The sequence below is a fragment of the Branchiostoma belcheri genome, unplaced genomic scaffold (assembly GCF_001625305.1).
Source record: "Branchiostoma belcheri isolate BF01 breed outbred unplaced genomic scaffold, Haploidv18h27 scaffold11, whole genome shotgun sequence".
NCBI classification, from domain to species: Eukaryota; Metazoa; Chordata; class Leptocardii; order Amphioxiformes; family Branchiostomatidae; genus Branchiostoma; species Branchiostoma belcheri.
In genome coordinates this window covers 1,008,946-1,033,544 of record NW_017802491.1, presented here as the reverse complement: position 1 = coordinate 1,033,544, position 24,599 = coordinate 1,008,946, and the positions used below count along the sequence as shown (strand labels likewise).

The 24,599-nt window shown below is 42.6% G+C and overlaps 4 protein-coding genes across 11 annotated transcripts in view; 3 read left to right on the top strand and 1 right to left on the bottom strand.

The window, feature by feature from the left end:
• Window positions 1-6,882, bottom strand: part of LOC109483945 (TATA-binding protein-associated factor 172-like) — a 29,724-nt gene extending 22,842 nt beyond the window's left edge. The window contains exons 1-14 of the mRNA XM_019787094.1: window positions 6,382-6,882; window positions 5,582-5,705; window positions 5,096-5,216; window positions 4,735-4,884; window positions 4,309-4,478; window positions 3,952-4,097; window positions 3,590-3,725; window positions 3,307-3,375; window positions 3,033-3,122; window positions 2,840-2,935; window positions 2,503-2,679; window positions 2,103-2,243; window positions 1,743-1,870; window positions 1,108-1,231 (exon numbers count right to left, since the gene is read on the bottom strand). Coding sequence (XP_019642653.1) covers window positions 1,108-1,231; window positions 1,743-1,870; window positions 2,103-2,243; window positions 2,503-2,679; window positions 2,840-2,935; window positions 3,033-3,122; window positions 3,307-3,375; window positions 3,590-3,725; window positions 3,952-4,097; window positions 4,309-4,478; window positions 4,735-4,884; window positions 5,096-5,216; window positions 5,582-5,705; window positions 6,382-6,392 — 1,683 coding nt within the window. The 5' untranslated portion in view covers window positions 6,393-6,882. The remainder of the gene's footprint in view (window positions 1-1,107; window positions 1,232-1,742; window positions 1,871-2,102; window positions 2,244-2,502; window positions 2,680-2,839; window positions 2,936-3,032; window positions 3,123-3,306; window positions 3,376-3,589; window positions 3,726-3,951; window positions 4,098-4,308; window positions 4,479-4,734; window positions 4,885-5,095; window positions 5,217-5,581; window positions 5,706-6,381) is intronic.
• Window positions 6,883-6,967: 85 nt separating this feature from the next.
• Window positions 6,968-9,232, top strand: LOC109483786 (nucleolar protein 12-like). Of its 2 annotated transcripts, none has more exons than XM_019786890.1 (5): window positions 6,968-7,098; window positions 7,714-7,819; window positions 7,997-8,045; window positions 8,278-8,399; window positions 8,870-9,232. In XM_019786890.1, exons 1-5 carry the CDS (start codon window positions 6,977-6,979, stop codon window positions 9,158-9,160), a joined length of 690 nt encoding a protein of 229 aa, XP_019642449.1. In that variant the 5' UTR covers window positions 6,968-6,976; the 3' UTR covers window positions 9,161-9,232. The 2 variants fall into 2 exon arrangements, with proteins under 2 accessions (XP_019642449.1, XP_019642459.1); XM_019786900.1 differs by having other exon boundaries at window positions 6,993-7,117.
• Window positions 9,233-9,858: 626 nt separating this feature from the next.
• LOC109483427 (epsin-1-like) lies at window positions 9,859-22,283 on the top strand. 7 transcript variants are annotated; one of them, XM_019786454.1, is made up of 7 exons: window positions 9,859-10,011; window positions 11,069-11,762; window positions 15,035-15,082; window positions 16,692-16,819; window positions 17,438-17,575; window positions 18,478-18,558; window positions 18,741-22,283. In XM_019786454.1, the coding sequence occupies exons 2-7, from the start codon at window positions 11,219-11,221 to the stop codon at window positions 19,659-19,661; spliced, it is 1,860 nt and encodes a 619-aa protein (XP_019642013.1). In that variant the 5' UTR covers window positions 9,859-10,011; window positions 11,069-11,218; the 3' UTR covers window positions 19,662-22,283. The 7 variants fall into 7 exon arrangements, with proteins under 7 accessions (XP_019642013.1, XP_019642031.1, XP_019642004.1 ...); XM_019786472.1 differs by having other exon boundaries at window positions 9,860-10,006; window positions 16,692-16,807; XM_019786445.1 differs by having other exon boundaries at window positions 9,860-10,006.
• Window positions 22,284-23,886: 1,603 nt separating this feature from the next.
• LOC109481850 (UPF0764 protein C16orf89 homolog) overlaps window positions 23,887-24,599 on the top strand; it is a 22,714-nt gene continuing 22,001 nt past the window's right edge. The window contains exon 1 of the mRNA XM_019784475.1: window positions 23,887-23,894. The gene's annotated coding sequence lies outside the window, so the exon portion shown is untranslated. The remainder of the gene's footprint in view (window positions 23,895-24,599) is intronic.

Sequence of the window (24,599 nt, the reverse complement as noted above, 5' to 3'; positions counted from 1 at the left end):
GTCGGGCGCACATCGGCACTACGTAATGAGAAGCGCGAGCCGGTTCATAGCCGCCAAATGCGGCATGCTTTTGTGTTCTTTTAGCCTGTTTATTCCAAGAACGTTTAATTTCTCATACAACTCATTTTTTAATCATCAAAACCATGTCTCTACTTGTGTACTGCGCCATTATTTTGAGTTTATTTCGACTGCGACACGGCGCTATCGCCGCATCAACACGCCAAATGTGCCGCGAAAAAACACCGCATGGAATGATGGGATACTGCTACCCACGCCGCGTCCGCCATCTTTGTTTACTTCCCTGAACGCTAATGCGAGAGATCCCCGTCAACTATCGCAAATTTCCATGTAACCTACGGACATCGTGAGCTAAAAAGTCATTAACATTGAAATGAACAGTTTATTGTTGCATTAGTTACGATAATTTTCGTGTGCTAGCCGGAGTTTCTGAAAATTAAGCGATCGAAGCGATCCTTTGTGCTATCGACTGCTTTCATGACGATCGTCTGCATTTTTGTCTGTACGCTACTTGATTGAACTTTATTTTTTGCTACTTTCGTGATGTAAAAGTACGTACAGGCTGATGATTGTGCATGTATTCGTTGCTTGTTTTGTACGTAGCAAACGTAGCATTGTTTATTCGTTCGAGTAGAGCCTGCCGATAGCACATGATGTCTAACGTATCGCGGCGTTCTTCCAGTCGTGGAAAAAACGAAAAAAATACATGTGTACGTCAACGAAAAAAATTAAAAGCAAATTTACCGATCTCAATAAAGTTCACTGTTTTTAATGCGTAAATGTGACTCGTGTTTGTATTCTTTGTGTCGTTATGTGTTCGATGCCCTGTCCACCCCCCACCCCCATAGTTTCAATGAAGGCCGAGAGTTTGAGCCTCAGAGTCTCTTAATCGGAAAGGCCGGGTATTTGAAAAAAATGTGCTGACAAATTGGCTTTTCAAATAAGCGGCTTCTACTGTATTATGAATGCAAAAAAGATAGGCACATTTTACATCTTAGTGAGGAATGGAAGGGTCAGTATTCATGGAAAAAGGCAAAAAGTTCAGTGCCAAATTTGGCAGCACATTTTGAACTTGCTGCAATTTCTCACCTGTGTGCTGTCAGAGACTAACAGTGTGTGGATGGTCTCCAGGGAAGCTTTCCTGACAGAGGGGATGGTGTGGTGCAGGAACGGCCAGAGACGGGGAACCAACGTCGTCAACACAGAACCACAACTGACGAGGAAAAAAAAACATATTTTCAGAAAATAAATCGAAAGTACTTAGAACAAAAACTCACACACACACAGTCACTCATTCACACAATACACAAATCAAATGTACTGAAGCAAATTTTAAGGTTTGAATACTTCAGGCAGGTTCAAGGCAGATTGTTTGCTCCACCTGAGACCAGGAGGGGGATCTTAGCCCAGCCAGGTCGCGCACAGGAGCAGGTGATGTAGGTGCTGGGCCACACAGGGCACAAACAACAGCACTGTGCCCCAGGACGGGCCACAGCAACAGCAATCTCTGAACTTCAAAACTAGAAAATTGATTCATTTAAGAAAAACTTGGCTGCTGTGTGCTGTCAGGTTTACCTTCCTTCCTTTGGAAATACAAAATATTGTCTACCAGATACCTTTGACCCAGTGTTGACGTCACACTTCAAAGGTCTATCAGGTCCTGTGATTCCATTTCAGGATAGGACAGCATCTGGTTAAGTGACAACTCGTATATTACAGCTTACCTGGTCTGTGCTGTCACCCCAGGGTAGGTCAGCAGGGAGGCAAGTAACAGCATGATGCTGTTTGTGGAGGCTGTCAGGTCATCCAACTCCAACAGGGCATCCCACAGGATCTTCACAATACTGGGAACCTTGTACAGATGCAAGACATCATTTTATCTTTTTACTCCAAAATTGATAAAGAAAAAACTATTGCTAGTAAGAATTTCTTGTGTTTGCAAGTTAATTTACAAGGTTGACTTACATGTGTTGTATATTGGTGACGGAACACACTCAGTCTGGAGGACTATCCAGATCACATCTTTTCGAAAAAATAACAAACTTAAAAGCTCTGCCGCTGAAGAGTTGCCAAAAAGCCCATACCTGCTGCGGGAGTATTTTGACCAGAGAGTCGACCACGGGGACAATACTGGCTGCTGCCACGGCAACCACATCATCAACACTGTCCTGGAGACCCTGAACGATCGCAGGCACGATGGTGGGAAGAGCGGCCTCTACTAGTTCCTGTAGATATCAATCAATCAATCACATGGGATAAGGAGGCCTGGGAATAAGCCCCTCACCTATGTGGATGTGCTGGAAAAAGAAACTGGTCTACAAACTGATGGTGTGGGAAATGTATTGCATGTCAGTAGCTTGATATTTAATTCTGGGCTGCCAATGCGGTTCAAGTGGCAGAGAAGAGCTACCGCTTGTCATAAATCAAGTAAACAACAGAGACTGTATTTTAGTCAAGACATCAAGAATTCTCATAATATCTCACCTTTCTGACTGCCAGCAGATACTTGAGCCCCAGGAGCCCCCCATGCCGAACCTCCCACTGGGGCTGCTCCAGCAGCTGCATCAGGATCCCCAGAACCCCCTTCACACCCTCAGAGGTCATGTGATGCAGCACGGCCCCCAGAGTTTGGGCACAGGTTTCCCTCACGGGGGCAACAACCTGGGGACATACATTGATCTTGTAACTTTTAGAACATTTTACAGCAACTAAATTCAAAGACCATGGCAAGAAATTTTTCCATTTTTTTGTGTTCACAACTACAGTTCAACTTTGCTTCAGGATGTACCAACTCAGCCGAAGGTTCAAACTGTTTTCTCACCTCGTCTGACACAAAATCTCCGAACCTGTCCAGAGAGAAGACACAGAGCAGCCTCAGGGCCACGTCTTCCAACCACTGCTGATTACTGCTGTCCAGCTGGGAGACAAACAAACACAAATGTTAACATTTTGAGATCAAGTGTATCAAGATTTTTTTGGAAAATTATCATTAAATTTGTTAATTTGTGCCTCACCTGGTCAGCAGGTGTGTCTGCTGTCCTCCCCGCACCCTTCCCATGAGTCTTCACAATCTCCCTGAGTCCTGTTCCTGCCCCGTGTCTCACCTGAAGGAGACACACAGGTGAGAAAAAAACGCTTGTTAGTACATCTTGATCAGATAGCTTTTATATGTATATCTTCGAAACAACATTTTTTATCACAGATATTACACCTACTAGGTTAGTAACACTGACCATCTCCATGTTTAAAGTACCTCAGGGCTTCCCACAGACAATATGACCATCTCACCTCCCAACTGGGGCTGAACAAGTCATTGAGCAGCACCTCGCAGAAGGACTCGAAGGGCCAGTCTTCTGACTGGGGAACAAAAGTAGTAAGGAAAATAAGTGACTGGACTGTGAACCTCTAATGTACAAAAAGGACAGTGTCTGGGCGGTAATACACATGTCATACAATAGTTAAATACCATCTGATATTTTGTGGTCCTTTGGCCATGACAAATTGTTGACAAGCTGCTCTTTCCTTTACAAATAAAAAGCAAACAAACAAACAAACAGATATGTTTCCTGACCTCCTCAAACATGACGCTGCTGTCCAGTACTTGGTCCATGACGACCCTGTCTGCGTCTGCTGGCTGGTCCACCAGCACGGCCGTGGTTCTCTTCCGCTTGGGATCAGGCTCGTCCCCCTGGCTGTGTGAGTTGGAACTGCAGCAGACAACATTCACAAGGAGAGTCTTAAACTTAAAGAGTGGGACCCTTCATTGAGGTACTACCATTCTCTGATGGCGTTAACAATAACTGTTTACAGTTTAAAATTAAAATTTAAAATTTGCTATCTTTCTGCAAAAAAGAGGCCTGATGACATGCACTTTTCAAGAACTTCAAGACTACATTGCAACATTTCGTATTTTACAACACAGACTAGGGTTACCTGAGGTCAGGTACACCCTCTTGGATGTCCTTTGACCTCTGCTTGGCGAGGGACTTGGCTTTCCTCTTGGCGCGGTTTTTCTCCCGTGCGCTCATGCCAGGTTTCACCACCGCCATCTCATGTGCTACTGCATCAGCTGCAGACATCTGTGGGGAGTAAATACAACATATAAAAAAAAGGGTCAGACAAATAATAAATCATTATTTGTAGTACTTTTCTTTAGGCATTTTCTTCTAGTTATTCTATTTACATGGTGCACCCAAAAATTTATCTGTACACCCAATTTTTTAGTTTGGGTGCACCTAAGTGCACCTATTCCCAAAAATGAATTTCGAGCCCTGTACAAGTCCTGCCCACCTGTGTTTGATGTTGTTTCTGTACATGACTGTTGAGTTCCGGCCTCATCACCAGGTCCTCGTCCTGGAAGAACTGCTGAGTGTCCACACCCACCGCGCCCGCCACGTCCAGACCCAGCCGCTTGTGGATCTGCTTCTTCTGATAGGCCAGGCGCTCCTTAGGATCCATGGCTAAACGGGAAGAGGAGGGTTATTGTCTTAAGATAAAGACCACACCAACCAAGTCATTTCTTTGCTTCTGGAAATTTAGTAAGAGTTTTAGATGAAAATAGAGAACTTCATCTGATTTTCTAGTACAGAGGTATCTGAATTTTTCTAATGACTTCTTGAAATCAACAGGTAAAATATATTAATGTAGTTTGGCAGGCTTCACTTTATCTATATAGCATGAAGGTTATAAAAAACCTAATAGAAAACATGCCCTTACCTGCAAGTTCATTTTCGTCCAAGTCAAACTCAGTGCCTGCAGACCCCAGCAGTGCAGACCCCTTCTGTAGCACTCGTGTGATGTCGAACTTGGTGAACTCCAGCTTGTCACTACGGTCCCTCACAGGTGTGGACCTGCCTTCTGCTGGGTCTGGTAACACAACGTTAGAAAAAAATGTTTAAATCAGTTCAGCTTAGCATTTTAACTCAGCTTGGACTTATTAAAGTTAAGGTCCATCCAAAGAGAACATGTTTCAGGTAGCATCCACTATCTTTCATCATGACATCAGTGACTGGATGCTATCTGAAATATCTTCAAGTTGACTTTTAATTGCAGGGCTTGTCCCTTTTCTCTACACTACCTTCTTCCTTCTTGAGCACCCCTCTTGGTTCCCACAGTGGTACGTTCCTGGCGATAGCCTCAATGGCCTGCCCCGCGGCGATCCTGGTGTCCCAGTTGTCGCTGCGCAGGAAGGTCAGTACCTGGGAGGGAGAAGAGGAAAATCAGGGTTCCATCCAGCACTCGTCATTCTGTAACTAATGATGTATTACAGTTTACACCATCTTTGTCAGTTCAGTATAAGCTACACGAGACCAACTTGTGATGTAAGGTTTGATCCATCCACACCAGAAATACAAATGTAATGTATAATCTTATCCATGAGTGTGGTGGGATCTTTCACACGTTCAAGGTTAGCGTTTGGTGTTGCTCTACTTAGGCTCAAACAAGGGACCTCCAGCTTTAAGGTTCCTGCATGTATCTAAATTAAAGGACATATTAAAAGGCATTGAGATCTCAGGAAAGAAGTAACTAATGTTACTGTATAGATACATTTGTAAGTCCCTACCTTAGCCAGCAGGTTGTGCAGCTCGTGAGGGTGCAGCTTCTGCACCTGTCCAATCTGCAGCGCTGCAGATTTCCTGATGACGGGAGTCGAACCCGTGTCCAGCAGTGTGAACAGTCGGTCCAGTCTGAACAGAACAGGCTTCATTTAGTATAGCTTCATCACACTTATAGCACACTGATAGATGATGAGTTAGTATTACTTAAATCTCCTATAATGTCCTAATTCTCTGCCTTTACATAGTCAAGTCAACATATCAGATCAATGTTTTAACAACTCCTTGTAATATCTTTTAATCAAATTAATGCAACTAGTTTTAGACATACAAGTGTTCAACTCCAATTGAGGCAAGACTTCAGAAATTTTATAGTAATTAATGCAATAGACCTTGTTCATGACATTGAAAACCCAGGTGTCAGGGACCTCTGCTAAGCTGCACCTCACATTATGAATCATTAATGCTTGTAAGTTTTTGTTTATTTTATTTATTTATTTACATATAGTACATTCTAAAACCACATTGTAATCAACAAATATAGTGGATTGAATTTCGTGATCTTAAGCTCCATGTTTTTCTTTTATTCACACCTAAATATTAATTTAGTGGAGGAATTAGTTACTAAAATGCAGGCACATTTGTTTTTTCTCCGAATGAATTGGTTGAACCTAGCTAAACACGACTAAATAAAATGTTTGCCGACATTATGAATATCGTGATCTCTAGAATTATTATGTTGAATTTTGTTTGTTTATTTATTTATTTGTTTATTTACAAAAGTCACAGGAAGCAAATTGTACATCACCTGGTAGCCATGACGACAACGTTACCCCTCAGCGACCGAATAAGCCTTTATAATCCGTTTCCTTGGCACCGCGGATTAGATCGGATCAGACCAGATCAGAGATCAAGGAAACAACACCACAAAATCTCAGCTGAAACATTTGCAGCAGACGAATTTCTCCACAAAATGGACCTTCCTTCGCTCCTAGTCCGCCATCCATCCACACACGCCGGGTTTTTACCAATCTAAACCGGCCGAGAGGCTCGCCTACCCACCCATGCTCCGCTTTAGACCCTCACCAGGAAGGCATCAATGCGGAAAAAAGAAAGTTTGGTGGCACTTTGTATTTATACCAGACGCCATTTTGGGCACCCACCCAGCTACTAAAGAACACTCATCATGATTGGCTGATATCGTGATTATTCACTCTTTTGAACCAATCGAGTAAAGTTTTATATATTTGATTGTCTGGCGGGAATATACTCGAAACAGAGGGGAGTATTTGCCATGAAATTATGATGGATAAAAATTAATTCCATCAAATAAAAAGTGTGTTTGTGGAGGAGAGAAAATTGTAAACTTCTGCAGACTGGGCGAAATCATATAAAAAGGGATCATGTCCCGACGTGCACTGCGGGAGGAATCCAAAATGGCGCTGAAAAATTCGCGAGGAGGCGGACGGCGTGGGAAGAACAAGAAAACTAAGGTCTCTCTCGTGTTCGACGAGGATGCGAGAAGGTCAGTTTCTAGTTGAAAGGTTAGATAAACTATTGTAGGCTCATATACGAAAGTTTTGTGAGGATTGGACCTTTCTTTGTTGTGCTGTCGGGGTAAACATTTGAGAGAGAACATGCATAATTGGGCCGTTCAAAAAAATAACTGAGGAGGGGGGGTGGAAGAGGTCGGATTTTACCTAAGGGGGATAGTGGGTGTGGATTTTGGATTGAGAGGGGTTCACCCTGGATTTGGATGAAATTATAGGGGGTCAAGTCGTTTGGATAACATTTTTAAGGGGTCAAGACACCTGGATATGGATGAAATGAAAGGGGGTCAAGGTACTCGGATAGTAATGAAAGGGGGGTCAGAAAATAGAAAATCCAAGCTCTTCCACCCCCCCTCCACATTTATTTTTTGGAACAGCCCATTATACATGGATCTCCAAGCAGAGGTTAGGGTGGTTTAGGACATTTTTTAGAGGCTTTTTTATGCGTTTTGACGGGCTTTCTATTTGTCAGATTCTCTTTTGATGTACAGGCCATTAACAAAATTTTATTCTGACCACCTGTAAAAAATGATGATGTACACATCACAGAATGCTTTAATTTTTTAAACTTTCATCTGTGTTGCTTTCAGAGAGTACCTGACTGGATTCAAAAAGAGGAAGGACGCTCGGAGAAAAAAGGCAAAAGAGGAGTTTGACAATAGGATGAAAAATGAATTGAAAAGGATAAAGGCAAAGGTAAATTAAAAAATGAGATTATTTTATAGACTAACATTAACTTTCCCAGTTTGTCGCACTTGGGTAAGAATGTTGTAATTATGACTTTTAAAAGTTTTAAAAAGTTATTGCAGATAGTAGGTAAAAAGAACATGGTTATGCATGCTGACATCATTTTGCTTTATTTGTATCTTGCAGAAGAAGCAATGGTTGGAGGAAAGGATGGTTCAGGTCCCCAAACTACCAGGTAGAGTATCCAACTCGATGCAAGCTCTTTTAATTACATTGTTCTGTATAATTGAAGAAAATGTGGTGCTACATACATGCTAAGATGACAACACATTTACTCACTCACTCAGACATTCACCCACACTCTCAATCGCTCACTCACTACTAGTCACTAGCTCACTCACTCATATCTTTTTGTTGAGCACAATGCCACATACATTATGTTTGATGGTGGATGTACTGAATTTCAGATTTAGATGACTTGGAGACTGAACAGAAGGTGATAGAACATCCAGGCCACACTGTTACTGTGACTACAATAGCAGACTTGGACTTGGCTGACCAAGGAGGGCTCAGCCTGGGAACCAACAAGGTATCTTATTGTTCTTCCCCATCCATCCTCAACTGTGTGAATGAATGGTTTCTGCAGTATGCTCAAATAGGAGATGTTTGCTTGTGGTCAGTCATGTAAGCCTTTCACTGAAAATTTTGTTTCAAACACAAAGCCCACTTCGTACACATTTGAAGTTCTTGGCACCCTTTGGAAAAGGTTAAGAAGATGGAGAAAAAATTCTGCAAGCCAGTACTTGTGTAAATGTATCCAAAAGACAATTAACTAAGTTTCTTCATGTCTACAATTAAATGTCAAACAAATAGTTGTCCAGAACAACATGCATTTTCTATCTGCAGATTCCATACAGTATGTTAACAGACACATTGCACTATGTAGAAATCATTCTTCTGTTTCAGAAGGAAGACTGTTGTAATGTTACTTCTGCTTCAGTTTCCATTTCAAAAAGCTGCTTTTTGTCTCTAACAAGATGAATGTTTTAACCGTTTCAGATTGATTATGCAGAAGACACTGCGGTCAAATCTCCTGTGAACAGTAGCAATTCTGACGTGTCTGAGGAAGAAAAGGACCAAGAACAGTCACCTTCAGAACAAAGAACTGGGAAGAACCCCAAGAAATGGAAATTCAAAGCACCAGTCATGTCTGGCAGTAAGAAACACCTAAAGAAAAGACCACATCATAAGATTGATGCCAGGAGCAAGGCCAAGTTCAAACACAAAAAGGGTGGGAAGCTTTCCAAGAAGCAGAGGAGAAAATCTGCCAAAGGACAGACAAGGGACTGACATGTGTTAAACTTTACTTAATGGGGACCAATCTTCTAGGCTGTTGCTTTGAATAAAGAGATTTATACACGAGTCAGTGTGTTGCTTTTTTCTGTGTCAATTGTTAGCATACAAAGGAAATTATAGCCTAGTATCCAGCTAGTGTGCAAGTTTCTGTCCACTTTGATCAGTGGGACCAAAAGGAGTTAACACTTCTCGTGTCCAGTCTTACCCAATGGTCACTTTGCATTTGGCACGGCCTAGGGGCCTAGCCTGGGTATCATCTGTGATTGACTGTGACCACTAAACCTGCTCCGTTGTATAGCAGAGGTAGAACAGTGGAACCCAGGCTAAGCCCCTACCAAATTTTTTTACCTTTTCCCTCCAAATCATTCACTAAGAATAAATCCTCCCTTTCTATTTCATCTGTGCAAATTGGAGAAATTGTGAGGAAAGATAAAAATTAATCTACCTTAGTATACACTTAGTATGACTGCAAATGCTTCTTCATACAATTTCAATTGTGCTGGCAAGGGCTACCCATTTGATTGCCATTTCTGTGCAAGTTTCTCCTTCCTTCAATTATTATTTACAACATGGGATTTAAGAATGTAGGAGTAATGTGTCGAAATGTAAGCCTTATCCTCCACATGACGGGATATTAGTAGTGCCCTTCTATACTACTCGAAGCTGTTTACGTCATCGTTCGGTAAACTTCGTGTACTTCCGGACGCTGTTCCAAGCTCCTCCCTCCGGACGTGTGTCATTTGAGAAGCCGCCATTTTGGTTGGCTAGTTGTACACGTTTTCGGTGGAAAAATCCCTTCGATCTCGCTTTGTGAATACAATATTTGCTCGATCTCGGCAGGTAAGGTGCGTGAGGATATAAGGAATATATTTTATGTATAACAAGGCTTTGTTTTGTAGGGAAAGTGGTAATTTTGGGAGTTGTTTTAGGGCGATTCGAAGCTTCCTTTCGCATGGCTGTCAAATCAGTGGGCGACGGTGACCCGCCCTTACGCAGTATTTATCCCATGCGTGGCGTATTTACTAATGCCTCTAATTCCTTCTCGACGTCTCATTACGTTGTTTTAACATCCACATCAACCGGAGGTGTCGCTATTATTAGCGCGGCGCGTTCAGAAACGGAACGACGCGAGAGAAACCCTACGGCGAGAAATTTCCGGGCCGGGGCTTCCGCCTAAAATCGTTGACCTACGAATTATTATGATGGAAAGGTCCTGAACCAGCACACACACCGTGCCAGGCTATCCTTGGTACGGAGACCTACTCGACATTCCAGCTCTTTCCACGAACTTTGGCACCCTTCCATGTTCTGTAGTCTATTCATTACGTCGATGTTATGTCTCTTTCTTTTTTCGGAAGGCATCAAACTGCGTTAGTAAGCACGTCGCCCCCCTCCCCTAGGCGTTGTTGGAACCGGTGTCCTTCTGTGTTTGAACGGCCTTGGGTGGTGCAGTTTTCGTCCTTCTGGCTTTATGTGGAGCTTGAAATAAACACAAGCTTACATAGATAGTCTTTCATGTATGTCTCTTGCTTTGAGGCACGCAGATTTTACAACATACCTTTTGTTAGCCATAGCGAAACTCGGGTACCAAATTACATTTGTTGCGTAATGTGTTGTTACTCCGATTTTACGTTTTTAGTTGCGATCGCAGTGCTTTTCTCTATCCATAAAGGGCTATAACGTTTTAAAATGTTGATATATCTGGCGGCTGACAAAAAATATAGTCAGGAAATCTTAGGGAGAGTTTTCAAACTTCCTCTGACTGAAGAAACAGGAAATGGCATAATCGCTTCCTGGAAGTGACAGTCTTGAGTCCTATATCCATTTTACATGTAGGTGTTTTTCATGCATAACTTACTCATGTTTTGACAACCCTCTTGGTGTGTGTATTCCATGTTCCAGGTTATGGTGCTGTGAGTGTGGAGAAGAGAGACAGGTTCGGCTACACTGGTAGTTCTACCACTATATTACTATTGTTCTTCAAACAAAGACAGCAGGCTGCGGTCATTGTTCCAGCACTGAAGGCAGGTGGCTACGAGTTAACCAGCCAAGATGCCGGTGCGTCGATCGCTCAAGAACGTTGTACACAACTACACGGAGCCGCAGGTCAAGGTGCGCGAGGCGACCTCCAATGACCCCTGGGGGCCCTCCAGCTCCCTCATGACGGAGATCGCGGACTTGACCTACCACGTGGTGGCGTTCTCGGAGATCATGAGCATGATCTGGAAGCGGTTAAACGACCACGGGAAGAACTGGCGCCACGTGTACAAGTCGCTGGTCCTGCTGGATTACATCATCAAGACGGGTTCAGAGCGGGTCGCGCAGCAGTGCAAGGAGAACATCTTTGCCATACAGACTCTGAAGGACTTCCAGTTCATCGACAGGGACGGGAAGGACCAGGGCGTGAACGTGCGCGAGAAGTCGAAGCAGCTGGTGGCGCTGCTGAAGGACGATGAGAGGCTGAAACAGGAGCGGCAGCGGGCGCTGAAGGCCAAGGAGAGATTCGCGCAGGCGAACACGGGTATCGGAAGCAGCTCGCCACAGCTGTTCAGCGAGACACAAGAGGGGAAGGGGGCGTCAAGTTCTCCATACAGAGGTAAGGGTTATTTCAAAATGATAGAATTATTATATGGAACTAGTGATGCATACCTAAACCCAATTTTCGGTTCAGGTCCGGATTCAAGTCCAGAGGTTTAGGTTCAGGTCCGGACTTGTAAGTCCGGACCTAAACCCATGGCATATACAAAATTGCATGTTGGCAACCTTGCAATGTTGTCTGGGTGAAACTTTGGCCACATAACACGGAGGCCGGTACTTGACGATGATCGATGGCAATGTTTTCATCATTTTGCAGCAAAGATTTTGCAAGCTACGGAAGGTTTTAGGTGGTTTGGAAAGAAAAGTTAAATGGTCTTTTATGGTAATAAGTCCGGACTCGGTTCTTGACTTTTAGGTTTTTTTGGACTTGAACCTAAATATTTTTACAAGTCCGGATCCAAGTCCAGTGAACCGGTATGCATCACTATATGGAACTATATATTCATTATTCTTTAGGTATTACGTACATTTTAAGTTGCAACTAATTTATCTTGAAAAGTTGAGCTCGAACGGCTAATTTGAAATTTGTTGTCTGATATCGACATGAATGGTTTCACTTTGTTCCATTACTGATACTTTTAAATAAATGATATCAGGTTACCAATGTCAATGTGCAACTTCAAAATTGTAAGTTGTGTGACTCAGTAGAACTGCAGTCAATTTACACAGTCACTGGTACATGTAGTTACTAAGTAGGTCTTTGTTGTACAGCAGCAATCTTCTGTGCCCCATTTGTCAGTCATTAAACAGTCATCAATAGCTTGTAGGATCTTATGAGTGACAGGCTACATTAATTATGAATGACTCCAGCAAGACGTCCAAAAGAACAAGGGCTGGTTGGTCTTTCACAGGTAAACGTCAAAACCTGCCAGGTTGTGGATTAACTGGGGTTACAAATAGAGCAGCCATGACCTGTGTCTCTTTACTCTGCCCTTCAACAGCCCTGGCAGTCACTGTATGGTGGTGAATTTTCATGAGTATGTGAATAGTTGAGGAATTGAAAATTTCAGTATTTTTAGAACTAATAAGTCTGGCCTTGCAGAGCTTCGAACACAAAAATTTTCATTTTTGGTCTAACAGCACCCCAAGAATCCAAAAATTGTAGCACTTTGATGTCGGCAATTTTAAATGCAGTGTATTTTTAAAATGTTTCTTCAAATTTAGATTAGATATTATGATGAACAATGAATCTATGAATATCATACCATACTAGTAATATACAGGCATTTCTACACTGCAACATAGATAGTTAAATTGTGATTCAAACACACAAACAGAAGTTGCAATGTGTCTGTATTGTTTTTATACGCATGTACCTGCAATCAAGGACTCCTTGCTGCAGTCTAAGAATCTTATTTCTGCAAAATGTAAACTGTAGGTGAGTATTTGCAGCTCTGAACAGGTAAAAATAAAGCAGCATTTCCAGAAATAATTCGTCTCTCAAGGGTAGAGAAGAGCAAACTGGCAAGAATTAAGATAAGAATAGAAAGAACACAAATGAACACAGCATTGACAAATTAACAGTATACAGATATATTTAGGATCGCCCACTCAAACTCTTGCACAGACTTGCCCTTCTCCAGGGCGTTAATAATTGTCAACTCCTAATACATGTACGTTGTGTTGACGTCAGGGCAGAAATGAGTCTGCCTTTTATGACTCACTGTCATGTGGAGACAGGCTAAATATACACACAGTGTGGGAGGTTATCTCTTTTAAGTTATACAAATACCTCAGTACTTATTACTGTATAAAATATATATACATGTGTACTGAGTAATACAAAAGTATGGCACAGTGTGTGAAGGTTCCCACACCAAGTCTTGAAATACACACCTGAAATTTGTAATAAATTTGTATTAACATGTATTAACAATCATCGCATGCACACATTGATTTATACATACAGTACTTTTTAATAGTGTTGAATGAGCCTCTGGCTGTATATTGTTGGATTGAGCCTGTTGTGTAAACATGATTATAGACTTGAAGTTTCAGGTACTAGAATTACCAATGGGATACAATCACAGCTGTCCAACACTATTACATGACTGATTTATTGGGTTCAAGTGAATTAATTTGGTGAAGTGGCTTGTTCCAAGCTACTTAAGCTTCGATGACATCAGTGATTACATCATGGTTGGGCAGTAGGAAATCTATTTCTCGGTTGTTGTGAATTCATTTGTACATTCAAGCCCTCAACAATTAATTTGCTTGGTTAGGCCACATTAATTTATTTCCCATGTCCTTTTAGGACATTTGAAGGTGAAAATATTATAGCATGGGCACATCATGTCAGTGGGTTGAATATGACTATTCACACCATAAAACTGAATGTAGCTTGTCATAAAACCTTTTTGTATCAGTAGCTGTTGTTTGAAGTTTTGAAGTTAGATATAGCATTAGGGTTCCTTTATTCCATTTTTTAAATGTTATATTCCTGCAAAATTGTTGTCATGCATCATTTTATTTAGGTTAGGTGCATCAGTGCACCTATTGCTAAAAATGAATTTGGAAGTGTGTGTGTGTGCTGTTGCATGTAGCATGGGGCTTAGGTGAGGTGATGAGTACTGAGTCAGTTACAGGAATTAGGTGTCAGCACGGAGCCAGTGTTCTGATTCTGAGTACCAATCAACAAATTAATGCCTATCAAATGATGTGATCTGATGCGATGTCTCTCGGGGGTTTTGCCTGGTATGAGACGAGACACCAATTACTGTGAAAACAGTGTGAGACGCAGATGAAAATTGTCATGTAATAATTTGTAGCTGAGTGTGAAAATAAAAAAGGCAGTCAACATTATCATCTTAGTACTACCTCAACGTTGTCGTAATGTGCAATATGAAAAGTTTGAAAATAGGACGTTACACTATATTTGTATCTATATGTGAATGTATTATGTATGTGTGTAAGATAATTGTATAAGTTACCAGTAGCATGTTCTATAGGGCCTAAGAGTAAGACTTAAAAGACCCACTTGTACTTACTGGAAAAAATGTTGAGGATGAGATTGCAGAAAAGATACAGACAACTTACAAGAATATGCAAATGATGGCCATAAAATTCATCTTGTGTGGCTAACATTTCTTTTCCAGACTGACCATTTTTTGCCAGCAGTGCTTGCAAGGAGCCAACCTTTATCACTCACTTCTCTCTTCCCCTCCCCCCATCTTCCCAAACCTCGCACCCCCCATGGTGACTGGTATTATTACTAACCCTGACTATGCTTCATGCTCTTCCATTGACCGGTTGTACCCCCCTTCTATGCAGCTGACGACACTAACTTTGGGGACGTTGGTCCAGCCTCTGAAGCCACTGGTAAATGCCTGCTCCTTCACTCACTCTCTCTCATTCACTCATTCTGCCGATCAGGGCTTCAATGTCTTCTCTAAAATGTACAGCACTTAAACATAGCAAGCACTACTTAGTTCCTTTAAGACAGGAAGTAAGGTTGTCAACATAATGCACAGACATTGCACACTTTTCTTTCTTTCTTTTGCTACTTTGTCTTTGATCCATCTTCAGCAAATATAGCTTCCCCGATTCCTGCTGATTTGTTGTCACTACACAATTTCCCAATTCTTAGTTATATAGTGCGCACACATCACTCAGGGGACCTATAAAAACTTGTCTATGTGGACAGGTGGCCACTTAATCAATGCTTGTGTCAATGGGGAAAATTATCTACACATGTTAGAGACCACCAAAAATTGGCCACTTTGGCTAGGTAGTCCTCATGTAGAGGTGGTCACTTCAGGGGTTTTTCTAAACAGGGGAACAAGGGCGCTGCGCCCTCATGTAACAAACCAGCGCCCTCATATCAATTTTCAGATTGAAGTCTAAGTCTTTTTCAAAATCATCTTTTTCCAGTAAAAATACAAAAACAACACCACAGAACAATAAATTAGATAGCATTACAAACTATGTTACTCTCATAAAAATTCCAAAATCTTATCACAAACTTGAAAATTTAGCTCTAGTAGTAAAAGTTTGAATGGAATAAACAATGTTCATTGAGAACTTGCTCAAAGAAATGTAGCCAGGTCTCCTTCATTTGCATACTATAGAAGGGGCTCTGAAGTGAAACATGAGACCTGAGTTTGTAGCAGCTTAGATGAATGTGTTGCAATTGTGCCATGGGAAATGTTTCAGCTTGTGGCAAACCCAATGTTGTCATCTGGAGCTACTAGTAACATTGATCACTAATTGTGTAAGTGTATAAAGGGTGATTTGCAGATTGTGTGTACTGTTGATTGTACTTATACTTTATAAGGGAAATATGCAATGCATGAATAGAAATTTGGAAAAGGTATTGAGGTTATTAAGAGTTCAAATTTTCCCCCTCAAGTAGCCTCAAAATGTCCCATTTCAACTTCAAATTTTCAAAGGCTTCACATGGCGGAAGGGGGGATACCCCCCTTCCGCACCAACCCCCCCTCGGTCGCTTCGCTCCCTCGCCATGATACTGCTCCCTCATGCCAAATTTTTCTAGAAAAACCCCTGTCACTTGTACAGGGTTGACTGCAGGTCTCGAAATACCAGCTGCAGCCGTATGATTATTATGAACATTTAGTGCAGGTAAAATTGGTGCAGGTATTTCTGATGTGTTACCTGCACCTAACCTGCACAGCTCCATATGATGACTGGGTTACCACAAATGATATATAAAAGAAATGGCAATGGTTTCTGAACAGTTTTTAGTATGACCCATACTTTTTTAGTATGATGTGAATTGATCATTTCCATGAACAAATATTTCACCAACTCACTTTCTTCTACACCTGCTGAAAACATGTCCATATTTCTCAGACCGTGAAAAGTGATTGACAGTATATAAATTTCACTGTGTCACTGAATAATTATGTTAACTTATGCATATACAAAAGACGGTATGTTATAATATTTGTATTGTTCCCTGTCCTCCCAGCAGGAACACCTCCGGGAATCTCCTCAGACATCGAGCAGGCGCGTCCGCAGACCCACGGGGAGGAGGAGCTGCAGCTCCAGCTGGCTCTGGCCATGAGCAAAGAAGAGGCCGACCAGGTCAGTAAAGAGGCAAGTGCACAGTGGTCAAGTCTGGAAGGGTGCACGATGTACATATCAGTGTCACGCCTCGCGCGGTGTGCAGATGGTAGGGGGTTACAGTACCCCTTCTTCCACCCACCACTTTCAAACTTGGAACTGAAAAAAAACTAATTAGAAGATTTGGCTGACAACAAGCCACTTAACTCTTGGTTAAAATGCAGACTGAGGAAGGCCAAGCTTTCCTCCTTGCAGTTTTCAAAATTGAAAAATACAAATGTCTAACACAAATACTGCCTTTAAATTTTTTAAAATGATATACACATGTATAATGGTTGAAGAACTGAAAATACTCCTCGAAGTAGATTGGCTTTGAAGTGGGCTCTGTCCATTGGGAATGTAAAAAAAAACAACTACTGTTTCCTTTGGTGGTTGGAAGGATGTAATAGCCTGCACACACCTATGAGGTTCACATGGACATGTGCATGTCACACCTTGTAAAGCACTCACACAGGTGTTCCCTCAAGGCCAGGACAACGCGACCCGGACTGTAGTTGACTTCAAGAGGGCGCAGACAGCACAGGTTTGCGTGTGCCGCTCCTCTGAAGAATCTGTGTGTGTGAATCTGATGCTAATGTCATTCTGTCTCAGATGGCCCAAGTCAAGTCCCAGCCGGCTGCAGCCTCGGGGCCGCCTGCCCCGGCCACAGCCGCCTCACAACCGCCTGCCGAGGAAGACGACATTCAGCTCCGCTATGTTCTTGCCATGAGCAAAGGGGAAGCAGAGAAGGTTGGTTGGCCCACGTCTCCTTCTCACCTTCTCCTTGTTTCCTTGTTTTTTCCTTTGTTTTTATCTTTTTCTTTAAGAAGCTATGTCCATGGCACTCCAATGTCTTCCATCTTTTGTGACTGTGAATCCTTGCTAGAAGGACTGTGAGAAATTTTTGCTGAAATGGTTAATTTGGAGTTCTTGGAAGTAAGAACTCTGGTATTGAATTGATGTGGTTTTCTCTGTGACTATGTATCAATTACTTGGAAAGGGACATACCAGAAAGGACATCATTGAAAAGTAAGTGAAAAAGAACATAGAAAAAAATGCAGAATGTTTTTTATTCCTGTCACTCTGTCTTACTCTTAGAAAGACAGAAAAAAAGGATGGGCAAAAAGGCAAACTGCAGAAAGCATTGATCTGGAAAACAAATTGCACAACTCTCAATTCTTCCAAAATCCTTCTTGGTTGGTCCCTGGGTAACAGTACTGTATGGGACAGTAAGTATCACTTTACATGTTATTCCTTTGAGTTAATGTATTTGATGATGTTATGATTGTTTAAATGTGATTGTACAGTGTACTTTTTTTATTGAGTTGTTTGATTAAAGAATAATTTTTTTATGCACACATCTTGATAATTAGACTTCTAAGATATTTGATTTCATGTATTCTTTTCGTTGAATGTTACAAATGGTATGTTATAGACACATATGCACATGATTTATTTTGCATTATTCAAATGTTCTGCCTCAATGTCTAACCTTAATCGACACACATACATGTATCAACCATCACCTGTCAAAGATTGTTCATCTCTCCCGCTGCCAGTCAATGTAAGGTCCTGCAACTGGTAAAAACATAGGACTGTCTTAAAGCTTAAGAACGTAGAGGTGACACCTGGAATGCTTGCTATTTTTCCAGGAGGAGCGCATGAGGCGTGGGGATGACGTTAGGCTGCAGATGGCCCTGGAGGAGAGCCAGAAAGAAAACTCCAAGGAAGAGGTGAGAGTGGATGCTACTCAAAATGTCTGACCATTTAAAAAATCTATCCATTTGCTTGACTATACAGTTTTCTTGTGCAGCTTGTAAAGTCAAGTTAGGAAATCTGAAAGCGTGAATTAGGTCACAGCCTGGGATTCAAACCAAGAACCTTCTGAGTCCAAATCTGTACTGTCTCCCTGCAGCTGAACCAGTCTTCCCTGTTGGACCTTGCTGACACGACACCACCAGGACCTGCAGCTGACCCCTGGGGAGCCCCGGCTCCAGCCAACAACTCTGCCCCTCAGCCAATCCGACAGGCAGACCCGTGGGGTGGCGGCGGTGCCACCATTTCCGCTCCCGCCTCCGCTACCAACATGTCCTCCCTGGCACAAGCCGACCCCTGGGGTTCCAGCTCACCCCCAGCCCAGCCCAAGTCAGCCCCACCCCCCATCCAGCAGGCAGACCCCTGGGGCGGGGGCTCGACGAGCCAGCCCTCGTCTCAGTCCCAGTCCCCCTGGGGGTCTCCCGCCATCAGCAGCAGTGCTCCCGTCAGTAGCACCTCCTTCGATGCATTCGGAAACAGCAGCCAACCTGCAGCCAACGACTTGGACGGCTTCGACCTGCTCGGCTCACGGTCCACGGGGGGCAGCGGGGACCTCCTCGGGGGAGGGGGTGTTTCCTTGCAGAACAACAGCGGCGGTGTTGGTGCGTTCAACATGATGGGGCTGGACCAGGGCCTGCCCATGCAGCAGGGCTCCAAGAAGACGCCCGAGACTTTCCTCGGGGAGAACTCCTCCCTGGTGAACCTGGACAACCTCATCAGCGCGCCCGCAGCCCCGCCGCCCCAGCTCCCGCCCCCGGTTCAACCTGCAGGCACCAACCCGTTCCTCGGGATCGCTCCGCCGCCCCAGCCAGTCGCCCAACCGGCCCCCGCCAAGCCCGTCAGCAACCCATTCCAGGCCCAGATGGTCAGACCGCCTACTATAAACCAAATGCGTTCGCCGCCCGGACCCCCCGCACAGCCGGGACTGGTGGGGCTGGGCGGCACGGACGGCCTCCCACAACCTCTCCTCCCCATGGGCAACACAGCACAGCCTGCTCAGCCTACCAACCCCTTCTTATGAAATTGTGACAACGCTAGAGCTAGCTGTAACTGTGCATGGTTCAAAAAGAGGTACAAATTAATAATTCCGCTCAGCCAAAATGCTCGCACAGATGCGAGGGTCTTAAACATGTGTCGATTGGGGAGGGGGGGAGTTCAAACGCCAGCAAACTGTGACTGCAAAAACGTCCCCATCATTTTCACGTGATCAACTTCATCCGGTAGGGTAAGATGTCGGCAATTGTACACTAAAGATTTGTAGAAGTGTGAATCGTAGACAGGTACGATACAGACCAGTGTTTCTAGGAGAAAATTGCAGAGGTCTGTCAGCTAGAAATGAATTAAGCATAAAATGTAGACAAACCCTTGATATGCTGACACCTCAGCACATGCGCCGTGTGTATGTATATATATCGTACAGTTTTGGTCTGGGATGATAACATGAGAGCTATGGTTCTTGTACTGAAAGTGTGTGCTTGGCTTTCGACTCTCATACTGAGATGTTACCGTAGCAGTCCACTCCATTTTTGTAAGAAAAGACGCAAGGAAAAAAAAATGACTACAAATATCATCACAGGTAGTGTGTTTCAACTACATGTATTTCAACACTTTTGGACGAAGTACTTTTAGCCTGGACTTGGACAACGTGACTATGATAATTTCAGTAAGGAGGTTGCCATGCAGATGTGTGGGGAAAATGCAACGAATGCTTCTTTGCTGTATGCATGTCTGCAGCTAACTGGATATTTATATGCAGGGCACGAAATACTTTTACCTGCATACCTGCTTTGGTTCAGGTGACATTCAAAATTACCTGCACCAGTGAAATTTTGAATTTCGGTCCCTTTCAGTCCTTGAAAAATATTTGTAGGTGGGCCCGGTGCCATCTTAAATTTTAATCTGTTGTATAACAGGATACTACTTTGGATTGATGCAGGTTAGAAGCAGGTAGACAACAGAAATCTTATCTGCAGTAACCTGCACGTGCAGGTGGTATTTGGAGCCCTGCTGTGGTAGTAAATTGACAATCAGGCAGTGCTAAGTTTGCATAATGCCAGGTGCTTTTAATTTCCAGTCTTCTTCACCACTCCTTGCAGACATGGGCCCTCATTAAAAGAGCTTTGCTCAGCAATGATCTTTTTCCATCTGACATCTGCAAAAACTCAAAATCTTTTCCACATTGAGGATGCCAATTTTCTATCTAAAATGAGGGATGGACAGACTTGTTGGTCGTACACAAGTTTGAAAAATGAAAGACATTAGGCAGCAGTTAATCCTGAGTTAAAATTGGTATCTTCTGCCTTTTCTGTTGTTTTCCCACCACAGCATCATTTTCTTTTATCAACGCTCAAAATAGAAAGCTTCATGGATGTAGTAGTTTGGGAATAGTGCCACAAGCACCACGTGTTCAACTGCTTTCTTTCTACTCATTTTAAACTAAATTAACAGACTTACCATGTTATATAAAACCCTGAATATATGTATTTAGCAGTCTGTGCATATATCATAACTTTGCCATGGCATTGTCAGAAAATGTTTTTCATTTCTCAAAGCTAAATGAACTACATGTCCTCTCAACCCAATGGCCTTTGTTGTATTTTTGTACACAAAACCTAGCCAGCATTTGTGTCCGCAGTTCAACCTAATGCAACTCAAGGCAAAATTCCTTATCATGTCAAATCACTACATCATTTCTTGTCAGGAAGTTTGACTCGGAAGTTTGTTCGCTATCCAAGACGATGTTTTATTACAATACTTGCTACATTATGTCTTTCAGAAAGTCCAGAGGGTAAAGAAAAAGGGTTGTACTTTTACACCGTGTGTGTGTGGTCTTACCCACATAATTACTCTGTGGAAACTAATATTCTAGTTTCAGACTTTGGTATTCAAATGTTTTCATTGTGGTTTCGTGAACATGAAATTTCCAGTGTTTGCAAATTGTCGACTCTAACATTATGATATTGGTTTGTATTGTATGACTAGATATTGTTAACTTTAACGTTATATTGATTCTTCATGTAGTCATAACGACTAAAATGCAGCTATGGGGTTTTTAAAATCATATTTAAGACAGACAACTGAAGGTAGAGTAGCACACTAGAATATTGTATGATGATTTTCAACGCTTATTTTGAACTTCATTTCTGCTATGTATGACCAGAATAAGACTGACGATCTACTATTGTATATTATTATAATTATTATAGTACTGAAAACTATATTTTGGTAGAAGTAAAAAGATTACTGCCTCTTTCACTTACTAAAATCTGATGTTGAATATGTCAAAAGTGAATGTAAAATTTGTCATTTGTACACGAGTACTATAGATTTGCTGTGCTTTTGGCTCCTTTTTGTAACTGGCAGAGGGTCACTTTAAACCACACAGATTTGATTTATGATGGCATCCTCTGTTGCAACAAATTCAATATGTTTTGCAATAAGCCATTTTCAAACTGCTCATTTTTGAAATTTCATAACATACATGTTTTTTTTTACAAAGGGCTTTTCGATTCTGGTACATTGTTGCAAAATGCAAGCATTGTTGTGTATGATGTTACCTAATTGTTATGGAGGTTGAAATAAACAGAAAAGCACCATGATGATGTTATCAATAAATTCACTTTGTGTGGACTACGTGACTTTATCATCGCAACTTGTGTTTTATTTTATTTTGGCAATGTCAATTGTGTGAAGCCTGTTGTTTAGTGGTGTCTGCGCTATTTGTGGACAAGGCTTTTTCTGCATCTTAGATATTTCCTTGGAGGCAAATTCTCACCACGCCTGTATCTGGGTGTTTTCAGCTTTGTCCACCGCCACTTCCCAATAGGTAATATATTGTATATGTGCACATTGGCACATTTCAAGCCACAAGTCGTCCATGCGTAAATAATAATGTGCTGCATCTTGAAATCAAGGAATGGCCACGCGTTTTGCAACACGTATACAACAACAGCTCACATGTAGGTTGTAGTCCGTGGATTTGTGTGATACAACTTTTCTGTCAGGGGGAAACAGACGCCAGTGGACTCCAACCGTCAGATTTTTCAAATAAAGTGACTAGATCTCGTACCAGCTGTGGAGTTTTTGTTCACCCAACCCCTATAGGAGGTGCACAGTCCAGCAATAGATCAGGATAAATGCAGAAACCGCATCTTTCCGGTTTCTTACCGGGTGTACTAGTAACCATGCGCATTTTCTGTGTGCCAAGTTATGTTGAAGCTCGTGCGGTTTACATGTCTGCCACAAGAGGTCGCTCGTGAGCTGTACAAATGCAAACAGTCAAGGTGATGATCAAAATAGAAAGTTTAGAATCGTATTTAACAAATCAAACAAAAAAAAGATGAAATCTGCAAGAACAAAATGCTCGGAGTTGGTCTCATGGGAAAAAGCTAAGCTAATCGAATTCTTCGGAAGTCACTAATGCAACATAAATGATAATGTAGTCATATAATAGATGAAACATGGAAACGCCTATCCGTAAACTTTTAACGTTCTCCCCACGTGTACCAACGGCGATGTCAGTATCGATCAAATGATCGATCGATTTTCCAATCAATGATCAGATCGATCGATCTACCTACAAATCAATCAATGAGTCCACTGCTGTATTGATCAAACACTGATAGACCTATATAGGCCGGTGATGTTGGACGTGTCCCAGGATCAAGGAGAAGGAGAAGACCGCCGGCAGACGCGGATACACCTCAGCGCCATCCGGGTGTTCCCAACGCCTTCCCACCCGGCTGCTCGCAGCGTTCTCATTATCCCAGACATCAGAGCGGGGAGAAGGCGGCAGTCAGACCCGTGGAGCGGCTGCAGCGGGGTGCCACGCGTGTTGGACGGGAACTAGGAGGATCAAAACCGTGTAACACTGCACTTCTTACTTGCTGGGACATCGCTGGTCTTTGGATGGACTAATCGAGAGTTAATGCGTAAGTATAAACCGAGCAGGAGCCGGGCCCGTTGTGTGTGCGGAGTACTTAACGTACGTGTGTAGTAGTAGCAAATAGACTCGACACCTGTCATTATTTAAAGCGTTACAGTTACGGAACTTCTTATGTCAGAACGTTGTTGATTCTTGGACGGACTAGTCTGGACTGTATCTGTATTAGCCGTGCACGGTATTGCGTACAGCATCTTCCATTTCAAGACATTGCCAATCATCGATCTTACCAGTCCTGCGTTACCGGCTGAGGCGGACACTTTAACAGTCGTGCCGAGAGGACGTTTGAACGGCGTTAACTGAAGACGAAACGTAAGTACATGTAATTGCTTTATTGAGGTCATATGCTATTCTATGAAACCTCTAGTTTCACCACGGTTAATCAGTGTACCGATTCAGGGTATAGTCACTGTGAGAGATGTCGTACAGTGTAACGTGCGCGTTAGTAGCCGCATGGCGTGTCTGAGTAAGCGTTATTTCTCAAGCTGTACGTTACTTATAGAACCTCTAATCTCATTAAGGCGTTAACACCAGCGTGGTACAGATGGTGTTTCAAGCAGCTGTTAGATGCTGAAGTGAAGGAGGAACAAGGCTGTTGTGTTAGGCGCAAAAAGCCTTTGATGACAGCACGTCAGTTGGGCACGTTTTTAGCACGTCGTAAAATCTGTGACTACATCTCAGTCAGTATACATCATAAAAGGCGGCTGTAGTAATGAGGCGTGTGTTGTAGAGAGACAAGAAAACTGCTTGTGCGCTCGTATTTAATCGTTTATTCAATTTTCAAGTTCAACATCCGTACAGTACTAGTGTTACCACAAAGATACTGAACGGCTGGGGGCTGCAGCATTGGTAAGATTCGCCTCAAAACATTATCTTTCAGCTTCAAGTATCTGACAAATCGGGCTTAGGTTGCTCAGTTAGAATTATAGTAACCTGTCCATGCTAAAAGACTCTGCCCCCCCCCCTCCTTCCAATTGAACCAACTCTAGCGTCGTGAAGGAAATGTACCTGGAAATG

Bases quoted from the DNA above. Each gene is read 5' to 3' on its own strand.
- LOC109483427 (XM_019786454.1), top strand. From the start codon at position 11,219: ATGCCGGTGCGTCGATCGCTCAAGAACGTTGTACACAACTACACGGAG. The intron at 16,820-17,437 runs GCAAGTGCACAG...ATTCTGTCTCAG, and splicing joins CCGACCAGGTCAGTAAAGAG to ATGGCCCAAGTCAAGTCCCA. The intron at 17,576-18,477 runs GTTGGTTGGCCC...CTATTTTTCCAG, and splicing joins GCAAAGGGGAAGCAGAGAAG to GAGGAGCGCATGAGGCGTGG.
- LOC109483786 (XM_019786890.1), top strand. From the start codon at position 6,977: ATGTCCCGACGTGCACTGCGGGAGGAATCCAAAATGGCGCTGAAAAAT. The intron at 7,820-7,996 runs GTAAATTAAAAA...TGTATCTTGCAG, and splicing joins TGAAAAGGATAAAGGCAAAG to AAGAAGCAATGGTTGGAGGA. The intron at 8,400-8,869 runs GTATCTTATTGT...TAACCGTTTCAG, and splicing joins TCAGCCTGGGAACCAACAAG to ATTGATTATGCAGAAGACAC.